This window comes from Thalia democratica, chromosome 5 (genome assembly GCF_965202585.1).
Source record: "Thalia democratica chromosome 5, ktThaDemo2.hap1.1, whole genome shotgun sequence".
Lineage (NCBI taxonomy): Eukaryota > Metazoa > Chordata > Thaliacea > Salpida > Salpidae > Thalia > Thalia democratica.
This window is the reverse complement of record NC_139169.1, coordinates 47715499-47733061: the sequence shown is the minus strand read 5'-3', so window position 1 is coordinate 47733061 and position 17563 is coordinate 47715499. Positions and strand designations below refer to the sequence as shown.

Below are 17563 nucleotides of genomic sequence, written 5' to 3'. Positions count from 1 at the left end.
CAATGTTTCACTCCTATGTGTATAGGAGATCCTCAGTTGTTGTAAACAAATCTGAAAAAAAAAATTGACAAAATAAATGGAAGTAAAACAAAATTAGAAAAAAAATATTGAGCTAATATTGAGCTTAAAAGCGTAACATAAGCATTAAATTTTTACTTAAATTGTAGTATATTTTAGTTTTATTTTTGTTGTTAAACTATTAGCTCAATATTTTGTTTTACTTCCATTTATTTTGTTCAAAAAAATTTTTTTAGACCTGTTTACAACAACTGAGGATCTCCTATATACATAGGAGTGAAACATTGTTTTGTTAGTAATAAACTATTAAAATAAATATTGATAAAAATCTCCTCAAAGACATTTAAGTCGAGAACTTTAAATTGTTACAATTAAACAAGTTACAACATTATGTTATAGTTTTATTAAAGATTTCAATTTTAAAATCCGCTTTGCTGTGGAATAGTGTAATTGTGTTTCTTAAAATAATAAGATTTTAATTTCAATCTCCTTCTTGGATAGATTACTCTGTCAGTTTTTTTAAATTCAATAACTAAATAACGAGTTCTACATAACAATCAAAGTGTTAACATAACTAAAATAAATGGCAAATGTTTAGATTAGGAGAATTTTTATTAAAACATTACCTCAAAACGTTTATAGAGTATTTTAGAAAAATTATTGTACAACATTTTAACTACTAACATACACATTACACAATTTATAATGTCAAATAATTGAAATATAGTACAATTCTAGAAGAATTAACAAACTTATGTGTAAACTTTTGTTTAGTATAGGGGTGGGCAACTTACCAGAAAAATTCTTTCACGTAATTTCTAGAAATTGCATCACAAAACTTAATATAAACTCTTTAATAGTAAAGTTTCAATCAAGTTATCACTAAACAAGCACTATTGTGTAACAAAAAAGAAATTAAAAGCGCAGTTTAAAGTACTTACTTAAACAAATTCCTTTTTTTTTCATTTAGTTCCATTTTTTATTCTGTGTTTTTGTCTTATGATGTTTTCAAGCTGAAAATACGTCGCCGTACAGGCCGTACGTTTTCCCCCGTAATAATTAACGTGTAAGGTCTTATCTAATGTTTGAAAACAACAAACTTTGTTTTAGACTGGGAGTTGGCAAATTGCGGCAATGCAATTTTAAGTTAAAAACATTATAGAAAAAAAAATTGTGTTCTACACAGTAAATTATTCTAATAAAGTTATTTTGAAAAGGTGCGGCCTGCGAAAGACTTCTTACTATAATTTTCTTTAAGAAAATTGACCTGCGACTTATAAAATGCTCCTGATAACTGTTTTCGACCTTTTCAAGTTACGCAGTCGTAATCTTTTTTAGATTTTATTAATTCAAAAAAAAAATCTCAGCTTTAAGTTGTTTATAACTTTTATGAAAAACTAAAAAATTAAGCAATTTGTTTTTAATCAAGTTCTTATAAATATCTATATGACGTAACAATATAAAATGTACATGTTTTTTCGAATGCGTATCTACTCTTTAACTAATTAAACAACCTGTTAATAAATTCTATATAAACTAAAAAATGAAAGCATTTGTTTTTATACAAATTTGCACTGTCTTAGGACTTATTAATGGTGAGTTGTGAAATTGTTTAATACCAAAGTTATTTTATTCTTATTGTATGGTTCCTTAGGTAAAGAAGACCAAGTAGTTTTATTTTTAAAATTCAAATATCAAGAAATTAAACTATCTATTTAATGTCTTATACTTGTAAACACTAATTTTGAAGTACATTAATTTACTCAAAAAATTTTATAAAAAGTTTTAATTACAAAAAACACAGATCAACACTTTTGAAAAATTAAAAATGTCGAACTTAATAGCCTTGAATTTGACGAGTGTAGAATTATAATTTTTAAGACTTTACTTTTACTAAACGAATAACAAAAAAGCCTAACGGTAGTTGTTCAAAATTTTGATCAAGTTATTCAGCTTTTCAAGTAATAACTTTGCTAGTCAAGTGTAATTAAATTCAAAAAAAGTGCTACTACACAATTTTACAAAAACAAAAAAGTTAAAAAATTTAAATAAAGTCAAAAGTTTTAAAGAAAAAAATATTTATGACGAGAACTATTTAAAAAAAAACTGTTTGCCATTAATTTAGTACATAACACCTTTTATTAAAATAATAAACGTTGTGATTCATGTATACTGTATAATTTCTAAACGTTGATTAAATACGTAATTGTAATTTTAGCAGTTATCTTTGTGGCATAATTAATGAAAGGAAAATTAAATAAATAAATATATATATATATACCAACAGTTGAACATGTGATCAATTTTAATCAGTATAGTTTATATATTTAAAATTCACGTAGTTGATTCAGTTTTTTATCAGCTAGACCATTTAAGAAATTTAACGCCTCTATCGAGGAAAACTCAAGATCTAAAAGACAATTAGCAGAACTAGCAGTTAAAAAGTTTGATTTTTATCCAAGTGGTGACAATTATGAAATACCTTACGAGTATACTGAAGACTTAAACGGTTAACATCCTAAGTAATACAAACTTTTTTTGCTTTTTACTAATAGTTAGCAAAAATTATCATAACTAAACTCTTATTTTAAGCTAGAAAAAAAAACATTTTATCATACATGTGGCTTTTTAAACCATGGTTGAAAGTAAATATAGATTGCTTTTGTATATTTCAGAAAGCTAAAAGCAAAAGTTAACTAAACTTAAGTATGCAACTACTGACGAACTATATCTATGCACATTTTAATAACCAGTACAGTATTCTTCCTCTGAGCTTGCACATTTTTAGTTCGCACTTTTTACTCAAAAAATGTTGTGTTTAAAGTTAAAATTTCATTTTTAAAACTTTATTTGAATAACTGTATTAATAACTTTATATTAATGAAAATAATTTTTGTTAAAAGTTTACCATATTTAATAAAATTAAGTGAAAAACAAAAAGAAAATATTCAAAAATTCTATTAAAAATCCAGTAAAATCAATAAAGAAATAAAGAAAATTGTAGTTTACTTCTAATAAGAGTAATTTTGCCATTAAGTATCAGTTAGCCGTGAAAAACTAATCTTTAAATTGTTTTAATGAAAAAGTTTTTAAAAACTAACGTAATCTCAAAACTAAAGTGCTTTTTTTTCTTAAAGCTTTAATACTACAGACTATAGTTTAATGTTTAAAAGTTCTTTATTTAGTTGTTCAGACAATCATTTATCAAACTAAAAGTTAGGAATTAAAGAACATAAAGAATTGTTATATATTTAAATATTTTATTTTATATGTAATTTAATAGTTAAATGTACTTGCTAGCCTCAAACAAAAGAATGTTTTCAATGATTTTGTATTTGTTTTAGGGAATTCATGTCTCTTCATAACATTATTAGCTTTTAAAGTATAATCAATTTTTAAAAAGTATTATGATTTGTTGGGTTTGTACTTCCCGTTCATTTCGCACTTTTCGGCTTTGTTTAAAGTATCAACTCAAGGGAAAAAGTTCTGTATACAAAAAACTCTAGTGATGTTATTATTATGTAAGTCGCCTTTATTATTTTTGTTATATCTACGAAGTAGTGACAAAAATTAATTCATTATACCTAACAATTTTTTGTAAAGATAAAATACGTATAAGCTTTTACGTACACAACAATGAAAATAAAAGTAAATTTATTCATACGACCCCGCTCATATGTACTGTACATCGGTGGCGTTGCGTGGTATTTTTCTTAGTTGGTGCAAAAAAAATGCCGAGTTCCCCGTGCACAAGTTGCTTGTGTTCGAGTTGCATCTAATCGAGTTGCCTCTGCTCGAGTTGCTAGTGCTTGAGTTGCCTCTGCTGGAGGTGCCTCTGCTCTGCTTAGATTTATTTTAATTTTTTGTTTACAATAGCTTGTGGAATGATACTTCTGCCTGTACTATTTTAGGGATTTTTTAACTTAGCTTACTTACCGCAAGATATTGATTTTGCGGTAATTTTTGAAAAAAAATTGATTTTTTGGTTTCATTTGCGGCAGGCAGCTAAGAGTTTGCGGTCCTTGTAAAAATTGAAGTTTTATAAAAGATTTTATTCTAAAAAATGAATAAAACGTTTTAGGTTCTTAATTTTATCTTACAAAATTTAAAGGTATTGCAATTGCGGCAGTTCAACATCCCACGCGACGTCCCTGTTGTACACTATTTAATAAACCTCTCTAAATTGAAACCACTAGGCGGTATACATGAAACAGCTGTAAGTTTTGACAAAAATTATTAGAATCAGAGTTTATTTCAAACTTTAATGATGCAAAAGAGGATTTCGAGTTGAACACTTGCATCAGATTAATTCAACGAACCACACAAGAACGTTATATCAGGTATTACTACGGAACTTACTGCAGCTCCCCCATTGGTGCAGGAACAAATGTCATTAAGGTAAAAATGTATTTATAATTTTAAAAATGGTAAAAAATGTTTTTACTATATTTTTTAATTAGAAATAATCTAGTCCCAGTACTTAATGAATTTCAAAATAAACTTTTTTTTATTTCTTATATTTAAGAGATTAAGATAAAACTTTGAAACTAAATATAGTAGCATTTAGTTACTTTAAAATTCAAATTAAATCACCAAAATATTTGAGACTTTTGTAACTAACTACTTTATAAATAAGCTTTTGGTTCTTCAGAAGGCAGATAAATCATCATATAAATTAATTAACATAAATTAACCAACTTTAAAAATGAAGCAAATTAAAATTTAGAATTTATTTAGTATTAAAAATATTTATGCTGTCTAATAAAAAAAAAAAAACTTTAAGTTTAATACAATTATTTAGTTTTATTAAACTTTTATAAAGTTTGTTTTTATTTTAATCTCAATATCGAGTTGTTAAAAAAAACAGTTTAATTATATTAATTTTTTTCGCTAACTATTATTGTTTACTGAACGATAAAAAAAGCGCTCAAAAAGTTTGGTCTAAGGACCTGGTGTACAAAGGAACCTTTCGTTTATCGAGTCGTACACCACATGCTTATAAAGTTTCTTACGAACTATTACACATAGTTTTTTTATCATTTAAAAATTTAGATCTATAGTAATGAACCATCAATTAAACGAAAAGAAAAATTAATTAATATAAAACTAAACGAAAATTAACTGAATTTTGGGTTTAATAAGGTACTATGAATCTTGTTAAGTAACATATGAACTAAAAAATATACATACCACTTTAAATTAACTTTCAAAAGTAGATAAACAACACTAATAACAAACGTGTGAATACTTGAATTTTAGTTTACAACTTCTTTATAGAAAGTAAAATGTAATACGCTGAAATTTTTTACAAATTTTTTTTATATAAGTATGTTTGTTAAAAAGGTAATTTTTATTTTATTTAATAATTTAATTGAACAGTAAAAACAATTTTACATTTGAATAGTTAAATAAACTATTGTAATTTTTTTTAAAGAAATTTAAAGAAGTGATTTTTACAATAACTGAACTTAACTTTTATAAAATATGAAAATAAATACTGAAGTATTTATGCTTTTATTAAGAAAAAATATATTAAGAATAATAATATTAACAACAACAAATTTCCTTCTATTTTAAGATATTATTTCAATTTAATTTGAATACTTTTCCAAGTCTAAAACTGTAATAATAGAAAGCAAGCAAAATTTGCAAACATAAAAAGAAATTTTTTTTCTTAAATTTTCTCAAAAAAACCAAAAAAAAAAAAAACTAAGTTTGCTTGGAACAGTTATCTTAGCCTACTACTACAGAACAGCTATCTTTATTTTCGGCTAAAGTAAAAATATCTATAACTACTATTTTACATTTGTATACTTAAAAAGAAAAAAAAATTGTAAGCATAAAAAAAAAAAATTTAAGTGTTCTGAAATTAATTCAAAACATTAATCTTAAAGAATAATCTTAAAATATAACCGGATAGAAAATTCTAAAACCTAGACTAAACCAATGTTAATGTAACCAAACAAATCAACTTCCGAACAAAAAAACAAAAGTATAAAAAATAAATAAAGTTTTGGATATTAAATGACAAATACTATTTACTCTTTAAACAAAGTAAAAAGACGAGTAGAGGTATGATCACTTATGACCTTGAGAATCACTATTTAAATGATAACTTTTAAGTTCATCCTGGAACTTTCCAAAATGGCTTATATTTTTTAGATATAATGGTAGCTTAATTCATAACTTACTTCCTTGGTAGGATAGCGATTTATGACCTAATGTGCTGTTGAATCTAGGTAATAGTTTTAAACTAATAGTAAACTAATAGGTAATTTATTAAAGTTAGGCTGTCTTAAAAGTAAGTATTAAAGTCTTAATTAGTATATTTTTTAGCATTTTAATAACTAATATTATAAAAGTAAATATTTAATGCTAGCACGTTTTGTTAAAATTAAAAACAGAATACTTAACAACAGTTACTCAACAAATATTGTTAAAACTCTTTGAAGGTATCATTAGGAGATGGTTGCTGGACGAAAGGCACGATAATCCATGAAACAATGCATGCTTTGGGGTTTTTTCACGAACAAACAAGACCAGACCGTGATAACTACGTAAATATCGTTGAAGATAATATAGCTCCTGGTAAGACTTACTTGAGTTAAAGTCTTATTTGTCAAATTTCTTCATATAGGGTAGCGTTAAAAATTTGTTCTTCTTTAGGTCAATGTTTTAATAGGCCTTGCTATATAAGAAAACTTTAATTACAAGTTTAATGATGATTTAATAATAAGCGTTGCTGTTATTTAAATAAAAACATTTAGTTCTAAAAGTATAGAAATTAAAAACTATTTTTAAATATATTAAAAGTTAAAGATAGTTTATGGTAAGTATAAAAAAAATTAGTTTTGTCTTAAATTAATTTTTTATAGCTTTTATACTTTTAAACAAATTATTAAAACTGCATGTACAAATTATATAAAAGTACAGTTTGTTGGGAAGGTAAAAGTATTCTAACTGTATAAAAAATAATTAATATCCGGTAATTAAAAGCACAACTGCAGTTTTGTCGTTTAAAGATTATTTTGTTGTTGTAGTGTTGTCAGGATAAACAAGATAAACAAGTTAAACTAAATATTATAAAATAGTTAAACTAAGTATTATAAAATAATTAAACTTAAAACCTAAACTTCGAGTAAATACTCGTTTAATTTTTGGGAATGCGTTATGATCAAAACTAGATAAAAACAGTATTTGTAACTTCTTTAATAGCTTACAATTGACTTTTGTTTTGTAAGAATTTTGTGTTTTTACTTTAAAAAATTGGATGTTGTTAGTTATTTCTAACTTAGCAACTTTTCAGTTTGACACAAACACTTTATTAAATGTAAAAAAAATAACAATATTAGTATTACCAACCATGTTTCAAAAACTAAAAAAGAGGTTTTATTGTAGTATTTCTTTTATTGATATAAACTGGTTTATTAATTAAGTTGAGTTATAAAGTATTTAACAAAAAATAAATACAGCTTATGATATTCTCGGCTGAAAGTTTTAAATTGGTGTGCGAAGTTTGAGTTTTCTACACACAAGTCTTAAAACTAACGTTCCACTTCGAATAAAAACGACTTGCTGTGCGTAGAAATACTACGAATTCTAATTTTATCTCATTCTTTAGCTCACGTCTACTACCTCACAGTTCAACGAAAACTGTTCTCATACTGATCTACAGTTCATCCTTCCGGCCTCGAAGCCTTACGAGAGCTATATTTGTCTAACAACATTTCAAGTCTTAATCCCACAAAAATCCAACTAGATAACTCCTTTGAGCTCCCACGAAGGAAGAGTTGTCCTTTTTGCCAGAGTTTAAAGTTTATATACTAAAGTTGCTAAGTTTTCCGTAAACTTTTTATGTAAAATATGTCTCGTTATAAAATGTAATTCATTAATATTCACAGCTGATATGACTCAATTTAGTAAGTATTCTGAGGACCCGGACAAAATACCAGAAGAACCGTATGACTTTTGGTCAATAATGCATTACGGTAGTTACTATCTCAGTTCAAACGGAGGCCCAACTATGACTGATATTGATGGAAATGTGTTTATTACTCAAGTTAGTACAAACATAAATAATAAAATAAAAGTAGTATATATTTTTTTAATTTCAATTTTTACTGTTAGTAGTTTGTCAAATTATATTTTTTTATGTTAAGATATTTTGATTTTATAAGTTGATAAACTTTGTTACTAAAACTAACATATTTTTCTTACAAAATATTATTTATTATGCTGAAATGTTGTTGCATCTTAAATTTTAAGTTAATATAATATTAAAAACATTAGCTATTATAAGCTTTTAAATTATTCTATAAAAAAATTAATATGAAGTTATTACAGTAAATTATCAATAAATCAAGTACAATATTTGTCATCAGAACGATGGATTTTCAAAACTAGACGTCACACGAATAAATCGAATGTACGAATGCAGTCCTCTTATTACTGGAAGTGGTGGATCTGAACCTCCAAAAGAAATTATTTGCGAAGATACAGTCTCACTTTTTAATTGCGCATATTGGAAGTCTATAGACTATTGCATAACACGACCTGGTTATATGTTGGAGCGTTGTTGTGCCACTTGTGCTGACGTGACGACTCCTCTCATGACAACTACAACGAATCATCCCGACTGTGTTGATAAAAGCACTATATGCTCGCTTTATGCTTCTTTGGGACAGTGTGAAAACTTAGGTTTTGCACTGGAAAACTGTTGTGAAACATGTCGTGTTGGTCACTTAATCACAGGTGATTAGTTTTGTTTTCAAGTTTTTTTTTGTTACGTTAGAATAAATCATTGTTATTAGTTACAGAGCTCATTTATAGATGTAACTTTATACAAGCATACATAAATAACATATATAGATATAACTTTAAACGTGATAAAATTTAAAATTTAATTCTAGTTTGTATAAAGGTTTGTTTTATCGTTTATCAACTGAGCTGTTGTGTATTTAATATTTAGTATGTTTAAAACCTAGTTTGTTTTACTCTATTTGTAAAACGACGTTTTGCTGAAAAAAAGAACTTTAGATATAAAAAAAGTTGAAAAACAAATACATAACGATAAAATAAAACTAAAAATGATAATATACATAGGCCTTCACGTTTTGTTAAAATAAGCTATAGTAGTTTTAAGTGAGACATAATAAACAAAATCTGTAACAATTTTTAAGTGAGAAAAAGAAATTAAGAGTAAAATTTAAACAACTGTTTTATAAATTACAAGTTTTAATACACATTTCTCTAGTACATTAATTTATAACTTTTTATATTTTATTTTTCTAGTTGTTTGTAACAGAAGTATGTAATATTGACTTATACTTTTACAAAGTCAGTGTGAAGATAGCATTTTAGTCAATTAAGAAAACATTGTAAAATATAATATAAAACAGTATATAACAAGTTTTGTACATATAGTTTCGACCCGTCAAAGCTCTCGGTAGACTAAGACCCGGGTTTCGTTCTTAATGAAATGTTTAAGCTAGTCGTAACCGAAGAAACCTATAGTCTTCAAAATACAAACGGTTGTGACGTTTCACCATAAAGCTATCGTTTGTTGATCGAGATCTTTAGTCTTATGATCGAGGTGATAAGATAAATATTTTTGAATAAAAATACTAAGTTTGTCTCACAGCACTTAAAATTCCAGGTGTTAGCTCTTATAACTTTATCCGATGTTTTACTTTTGATATAAATACATAAATAGTAGAATTCCAGTTAGTATATATTTTTAACAGAGCCTAAAAGTGTGTACTCGACAGGAAATAAAATGTTAAGTCTAAATGGAAAGTTGCTATCTGAACACAAGTTTTTTGGCTAAAAAATGTGTGCACAAAAGTAACTGTGTACCTACCTAAGAAAAGCGTACTCAAGAGTAAGACTTTAAAATTAACTTCATAAATTAATTCATGTAAGTCAGGGTTCCCAAAATCGTTTTTATAAACGTCTCCTTGGCAAAAATTCTAAAAACAATAATCGCCTCCTTTAACTCAACATCGCGCCAACAAGTTATATTACTCATATTATTTTTTGATTTTTTCACTAACTTTTGCCCCTTTTGAAAAACCCTGATGTCAACAGACGCAGAAGAAAAATGCAACCTATTTTAGTCATATACTAATTTCTTTAAAAAGAAAAAATAAATCTAAAAACAAATTATTATACTATTATCTATATGCTTTAAAAGTGTTTTTAGATAATCAACTAACTATTCAACTTTCGAAAAATTACTATATCGATGACTTTATAAGTTTACTTATTTAAAAGAAGTATTAACTATTAAATGAATTTTTTTATAACTAAATTCTGAAATATATTCTAGATTAAACGAATTTCATTAGAACCCAATCTACATACTCAGTAAAAACTGTCTCAAATAGAAAATGTTTATCAATAAACTCAAACAGCATAACTAAATGATAACCGCATCAAACACATGTGCACTCTTTTCAATTAATTATGCTTCTAGTAAAAATCATCTAGTCTAGATCAACCTGGAACCTTCCAAGATTTCCCAGCCTTTTAAGTTATTAGGAATTTTAGTCCACAGTTTACTACACAGATGAGCTAGAGATAGTCGTCCATGTTTATTATTAAGTTTTATTAACACATTCCATTGAATTGTTATTAAATTTCTAGGTAGTTTATGTACATTTTTAAAAATAACACTTTGTATCAACTAAAAGATATTTAATTTAAAATGTGTACCTGAATAAGTCTTACTCATAGTTTTATTTGTCTAATGTTCTTTTTATTATTTTTAGGTTTCTTACACTTCCAAACAACTGCTTTTTTAATAATTACTTTGATTCTAATTTTTTTTTTACTATTAAAACACAACAAACCGTACCTAATGTGACTCATGTACAATGAATTAAAGATTAAATACAGATTTTTGTAAACTTAAAAAATACCGTGTTTCATATAAACTACCAAATACTTTTACAGTTTAGTTTTAAATTTTTCTATTGTTATCTCCGATTAAGATTACTAACTATTGTAGCATCCAAGTAGTTTTTTTCTTTTTTTACCAATCTCTATAGTAAAACTTATGGTGTTTCTAATTTTTTTACTAAAATATAAACCATTTTGTTTTAATAACACTAAATCTAAGTCTGCTTGCAATAAGCCAGTCTGAAATTTCAAAACTAGGTTGGCACTATGTGTGTTTTTTATGTGTTTTGTTAAATGTTGTTTATAATATTGAGAGATCTTCGAAGTTATAAACCCTTAATATATTTTGGCAAATTATTAATATATTAAAAAAAGATTCCTAATACTGAACTCCACCATCAATTATTTTTTTCTAACCATACCCCGAGATTTACAAACTGTTTCCTTTCAGTTAGATATGATAGCAACAACTTTTTTTTTCTAACAGAGCATTCTAAATTGTTTAGCGAAGTTATTTTATCTACACTATCAAAAGGTTAATTTAAACTAAGTAAGACTGCAAATACTACTTTACTCTTATTAAATATAGACAAAGCTCTTCTACAAGCTTTAAGAAAGCTTAGTTGTTAGCCTGACCTTCTCTGAAACCAATTTGGAAATGTTTAAAATATTTTAACTATTAAAAGTAACTATATCTACGGATGTAAATTAATTTTTTATTTGTTTTATATAAATTAGATAAAATTGAAATTAGTCTATATTTTCCTTAGCTAGGTTTATTTATGTATTAATTTAAAAAAATGACACTTGCCAGTTGATTTTAAGTGTTGTCTATAAAATATAAACAAGCTATTAGACATTTAATAAAACCTTTTAAGCAAAACAAATTTTAACCGAGATTCAATAATAATTATAGATAAAAATCTTTAGCAAAAACCTACGCAAATAAATTGAACTGAGCTATTTATAAAAAAAGTTTTTAAGTTTGCTGTTAACTTGATGTGCACTTTTATGCTTTTTTAAAGGTTATTTGAATGCAGTATTGGCTTTAAAGATAGTTTTGAAACTGTTATAGTGCTGTTAATATTCAAAATTACTTGTCCCTTTAAAGCTTTTCGTTCACTAGTCTGGCCCACGAAAGAATAATTGTGACAAATGTACCACGCTGACTAGAAAAGTTGCTCACTGGTAGTTTGAATGATATCTTAAAATGCAATTTGCTTGTACTTTGGTTGGTGGTGGTATACATTTTAATGCAGTCTATTCTAGTTAAACTATCTCAATGAAATTTATAACACAAAAGTTTTTAAACCAACAAAGTTAATAACTTTATTGGTAGTTGATAATCAATCTTGCTTAATAATGCAGCGGTTTTAAAGTCTATTGCTTGGATCTTTTGTACCTCATAAAATAATGTACTAGTTTTTTTATTTATTTACAAAAATGTGTTTATCAACAAAATTATGTTGCAGTTTAAGTATATCTCAATATGTTCGAAAAACAAGTAAGTAAATTTAACGTACCGAAAATGTTACATAGGCTTTTGATTATTAAAAGTTTAGAATTTTAAGTTTTTAATTAAGACTTTTATAAAAGTTTTTTTTTGGCTCAACTTTTTTTAGATAAAAGGATTATATAACTTATAAAAAAATTAAATAAAAAATATCTGTTTAAAATAAAAAAAAAGTATTTACCAAGAAACACTTATAAACTTCTCTTATTTTCGCAATATTTATTATATCCTCTATACATATAAATTAAAATTAAAATTTTGTATTAATTGAGAGAAAACGACAACAGAAGCACCGGAATCATCAACGACAACCACTACAATAGCGCCCACAACAACCACTACAATAGCGCCCACAACAACGACTACAATAGCGCCCACAACAACGACGACAAAAGCACCCACAACAACGACTACAACAGCGCCTACAACAACAACGACAAAAGCACCCACAACAACGACTACAACAGCGCCTACAACAACAACGACGAAAGCACCCACAACAACGACTACAATAGCGCCCACAACAACGACGACAAAAGCACCCACAACAACGACTACAACAGCGCCTACAACAACAACGACAAAAGCACCCACAACAACGACTACAACAGCGCCTACAACAACAACGACAAAAGCACCCACAACAACGACTACAACAGCGCCTACAACAACAACGACAAAAGCACCCACAACAACGACTACAACAGCGCCTACAACAACAACGACAAAAGCACCCACAACAACGACTACAACAGCGCCTACAACAACAACGACAAAAGCACCCACAACAACGACTACAACAGCGCCTACAACAACAACGACAAAAGCACCCACAACAACGACTACAACAGCGCCTACAACAACGACTACAAAAGCACCCACAACAACGACTACAACAGCGCCTACAACAACAACGACAAAAGCACCCACAACAACGACTACAACAGCGCCTACAACAACAACTACAAAAGCACCCACAACTGCCTCTACCATAGCACCCACAACAACCACTACAAAAGCGCTCACAACAAGTACTACAATAGCACCTGCAACAACCACTACAATAGCGCCCACAACAACGACTACAATAACACCTACAACAACGACTACAACAGCGCCTACAACAACAACTACAACAGCGCCCACAACAACGACGACAAAAGCACCTACAACAACGACGACAAAAGCACCTACAACAACGACTACAAAAGCACCTACAACAACGACGACAAAAGCACCCACGACAACAACGACAAAAGCACCCACAACAACGACTACAACAGCGCCCACAACAACGACTACAATAACACCTACAACAACGACTACAACAGCGCCTACAACAACTACAACAGCGCCCACAACAACGACGACAAAAGCACCTACAACAACGACGACAAAAGCACCTACAACAACGACGACAAAAACACCTACAACAACGACGACAAAAGCACCTACAACAACGACGACAAAAGCACCCACAACAACAACGACAAAAGCACCCACAACAACGACTACAACAGCGCCCACAACAACGACTACAATAACACCTACAACAACGACTACAACAGCGCCTACAACAACAACTACAACAGCGCCCACAACAACGACGACAAAAGCACCTACAACAACGACGACAAAAGCACCTACAACAACGACTACAAAAGCGCCTACAACAATGACTACAATAGCACCCACAACAAGTACTACAATAGCATCCACAACAACCACTACAAAAGCGCCCACAACAACAACTACAATAGCATCTACAACAACGACTACAGTAGCACCCACAACAAGTACTACAATAGCACCTACAACAACGACTACAACAGCACCTACAACAACGACGACAAAAAAACTTACTACAACGACAACAATAACACCCACTTCAACGACGACAATAGCACCTACAACAACGACGACAATAGCACCCTCAACAACCACTACAATAGCACCCACAACAACGACTACAAAAGCGCCCACAACAACAACTACAAAAGCACCCACAACAACAACTACAAAAGCACCCACAACAACGACGACAAAAGCACCTACAACAACGACTACAACAGCGCCTACAACAACAACTACAAAAGCACCCACAACTGCCACTACCATAGCACCCACAACAACCACTACAAAAGCGCTCACAACAAGTACTACAATAGCACCTGCAACAACCACTACAATATCACCTACAACAACGACGACAAAAAAACTTACTACAACGACAACAATAACACCCACTTTAACGAAAACAACAGTAGAACCTGCAACAACAATGTCAACAAATGAAGTCATGATTAAGCAGACATCAAAAGAGTCCACAACCACGAACACAACAAATAAACCTACCACAACAAAGACTTTAAAACAATTTTCAACGATAAGAGAAGATTATACAACAACAGAAATAACTACCATGGCAACAAAAAAACTTCCTACAAAAACAGCGACAACAGCAGAACCTATTACACTGGAAAAAACTCCAGAAACTATTAAAACGAAAAATGTAACAGGTATGTTGCACCAATAAATTTAAAATTTAAACAAAGTTATATTATATGTTCATAGATACTCAGATCGTAAACTTACTTTTTTTTTGATATGAATTGTTTTTTTTTGTAGTTAACAGCTTAAGCGTATCTAATTATTTGAAACTATAGTCAGCAAATTCTTGTATTATAAATAAAAAAAAATCTTTAAAAAATAATAGGGCGTCTTATTGAAAGTCTGTATTTTTGCAATCTTGTCTTTATTTTTTGAACTTTTAACTACTTTATTCAAAAACGACGGTCAAAAAAAGTTTTTTTTTCAGATTTTTGGTTTTAAAATAACCTTAATTCAAGTCAAAAAAGTAATTCTTTTAAATATACATATTAACACTTTTGTTAGAGCATTCTCTTACGATTAGTAAAAATTGCGTAAAAATTAGTATGGGTGTCTTTTTCAAGGTCTATAGTTTTGCAACTCAGTCTTTGACTTTTATTTTTGTTTATTTATAAACGATGTCACAAAAAAGTACTTTTTTCTTAAAAATTTTTTGTCAGAAAAATTTCTTTTAAAAAGTCAAAATTAGTCGTTACATATGATATGGGCGTCACCTTAAGATTTGTATTTTTTTATTCAGTCTTTAGTTCATTTTCAATAAATTTTTTCTTAATAAGGTTTTCAAAAGTATTTATAAAGTTTAAAATCATTAACCTGGTGCGCACGAAGTTCGTATTTAAACTATTAAATGTATACAGGTTTTAAAACTTCAATAATGGCTTATCCAGCAGTTAAAAATTTAGGCTAATTTATCTACCAAACATAAACAATACGTCAAGTACTTATTTTTAGATATAGTTACTAAAAACAAAAATTTAATTTAATTTAAATAAATTTAACGACATTAGTTATGATTATATTAAAATTATAAATATGTATTTAGTATAAAACTTACTACAATACAATGTGATTGTAATTAATTTTTAGAAGTTTATTTTATTTTACTTACATTGTATAGCTGTGCTAACTTAATAATAAAGTTTTAAAGAGATATAAATCTTAATGAAAAAAATTCCTAATTAATCGATGAAAAGTGTTTTGTAATATGTCTGTCCTTGATATTCAATTTAAGACGTTTTTACGATGTTCTCATATCTATGTTAACTGGAAAGTTTGTTTTCTGTCAATTTTTCTAATAAAAAAGCTTAAAAGCGATGTATAAACCACACTTTGTTAGTGATGAACTAATTTTTTTATTTATGACAATTTAACGGTGTTTTTATGTTTATTTTAGCTAAAATTCACATTACTTGTCTATTTTCTACTATAACAGCTCCAAAAACTATTTTTTCATTATTTATTATCCTTAATATACCAAAATGAACTCTAGCTAGGACGATATTTTAATGTTTCAACTTAAAAAATAATTTATTGTCATTTTTAGTTTTAAAAACTGCCTAAATCACCATGATTTAATTATTTTTGTCGTTAACGTACGCCGTACGTATAAGATGGTTTTTAGGAAATTTCAAGTTTATTTTTATGACTTTTTAGTTAAGAAAACGTATATATTTTTCTTTCTGCTATCAAAATTCTCAGAAGTTCATGTATTAATTGTTTTAGTCTCTTAAATCCTAAAAAAAAAGTCTGTTAAGGAAGGAATCGCGATGTTTTCATTCTATCTTAAGTTAAAATTTAATTTATGATCAACTTTTCTATAAATACTTTTTTTTTAAAACTATCTTTTAAGATGTTTTAAGTTTAATTTGTGTAATAAAATGCTTAATTAGTACGTTGTTGCGTTGTTTTTGTATGTTTTTTGTTTTTGACTAAAAAATATTTTTTGTTTGTTTTTTAAAACTGCCACATGAACTATGTTTTCACTACTTGTTGTCATTTATAAACTAAAAAGAACTTGAATTTGTCGGAGCTCGAATTGTCTTGTATTGAATCCTCGTGCACCCCGTTTTTCTATAATTATAAAAGTAATAACAAGGTCAAGGTAACACGAAAATTGTAGGTATTGTTACTTATAATTGACTTGCTTTTCTTTTTTATGATTATCGACCTAAATAAAATAACTAAATCAATCTAATGATTTTTTTGCTACTGTATTAGTTATCTGTGTGTTTCTTTAACGTCATCGATTTACAAGACTGTAAAATTTAAAAGTATACTTTTAAATAAACGAAACTTGGGTTTTAGTCTACTGAAAATTTGTGGTCTGATGACTTAATAGATATGATCAAACCTTTATGTTAACTTGAGATTGTCTTAAGGCATACGAAAGTCTAGGCTTAGGCTCTTTTAGACTTTCGCAGATGTTTTCTCTGAAAGTATTTAAAACAAGCGTACCAGCTGTCTTGCCTAGTGGACAATGTATTAAACGTTGCACGGCAAAGAGACAAAGCTGACATTACTGATCATACTAACAGACGGTAACTTTATGGTTAAGTAACATAAACCGTTTGTAGATTAAAAAATTCAGTTTTTTTTGTGGCGACTAACTGACAAGTTTTACCAAACTTGATAACAGACTTACAAGTTAAATATTTTCTTATGTTGTCACTTATTTGTGATTTTGTAGTTTTTAGTTGTTTACTTCAAACTAAGTTGGATTTTTCACTGATGTGCGCCTTGTAC

General features: G+C 28.0%; 1 protein-coding gene across 1 annotated transcript; it reads left to right on the top strand.

The window, feature by feature from the left end:
- Positions 1 to 3694: 3694 nt before the first annotated feature.
- LOC145836613 (zinc metalloproteinase nas-13-like) lies at positions 3695 to 8777 on the top strand. Its single transcript, XM_082944402.1, has 5 exons — positions 3695 to 3847; positions 4297 to 4416; positions 6471 to 6606; positions 7920 to 8077; positions 8400 to 8777. Exons 1-5 carry the CDS (start codon positions 3695 to 3697, stop codon positions 8775 to 8777), a joined length of 945 nt encoding a protein of 314 aa, XP_082800528.1.
- The last annotated feature ends 8786 nt before the right edge of the window (positions 8778 to 17563 follow it).

Excerpts from the sequence above, each read along its gene's own strand:
- LOC145836613 (XM_082944402.1), top strand. The coding sequence starts at position 3,695 with ATGTACTGTACATCGGTGGCGTTGCGTGGTATTTTTCTTAGTTGGTGC. Across the intron at positions 3,848-4,296 it reads TTGAGTTGCCTCTGCTGGAG|GATTTCGAGTTGAACACTTG; the intron begins GTGCCTCTGCTC and ends GATGCAAAAGAG. Across the intron at positions 8,078-8,399 it reads GAAATGTGTTTATTACTCAA|AACGATGGATTTTCAAAACT; the intron begins GTTAGTACAAAC and ends ATTTGTCATCAG.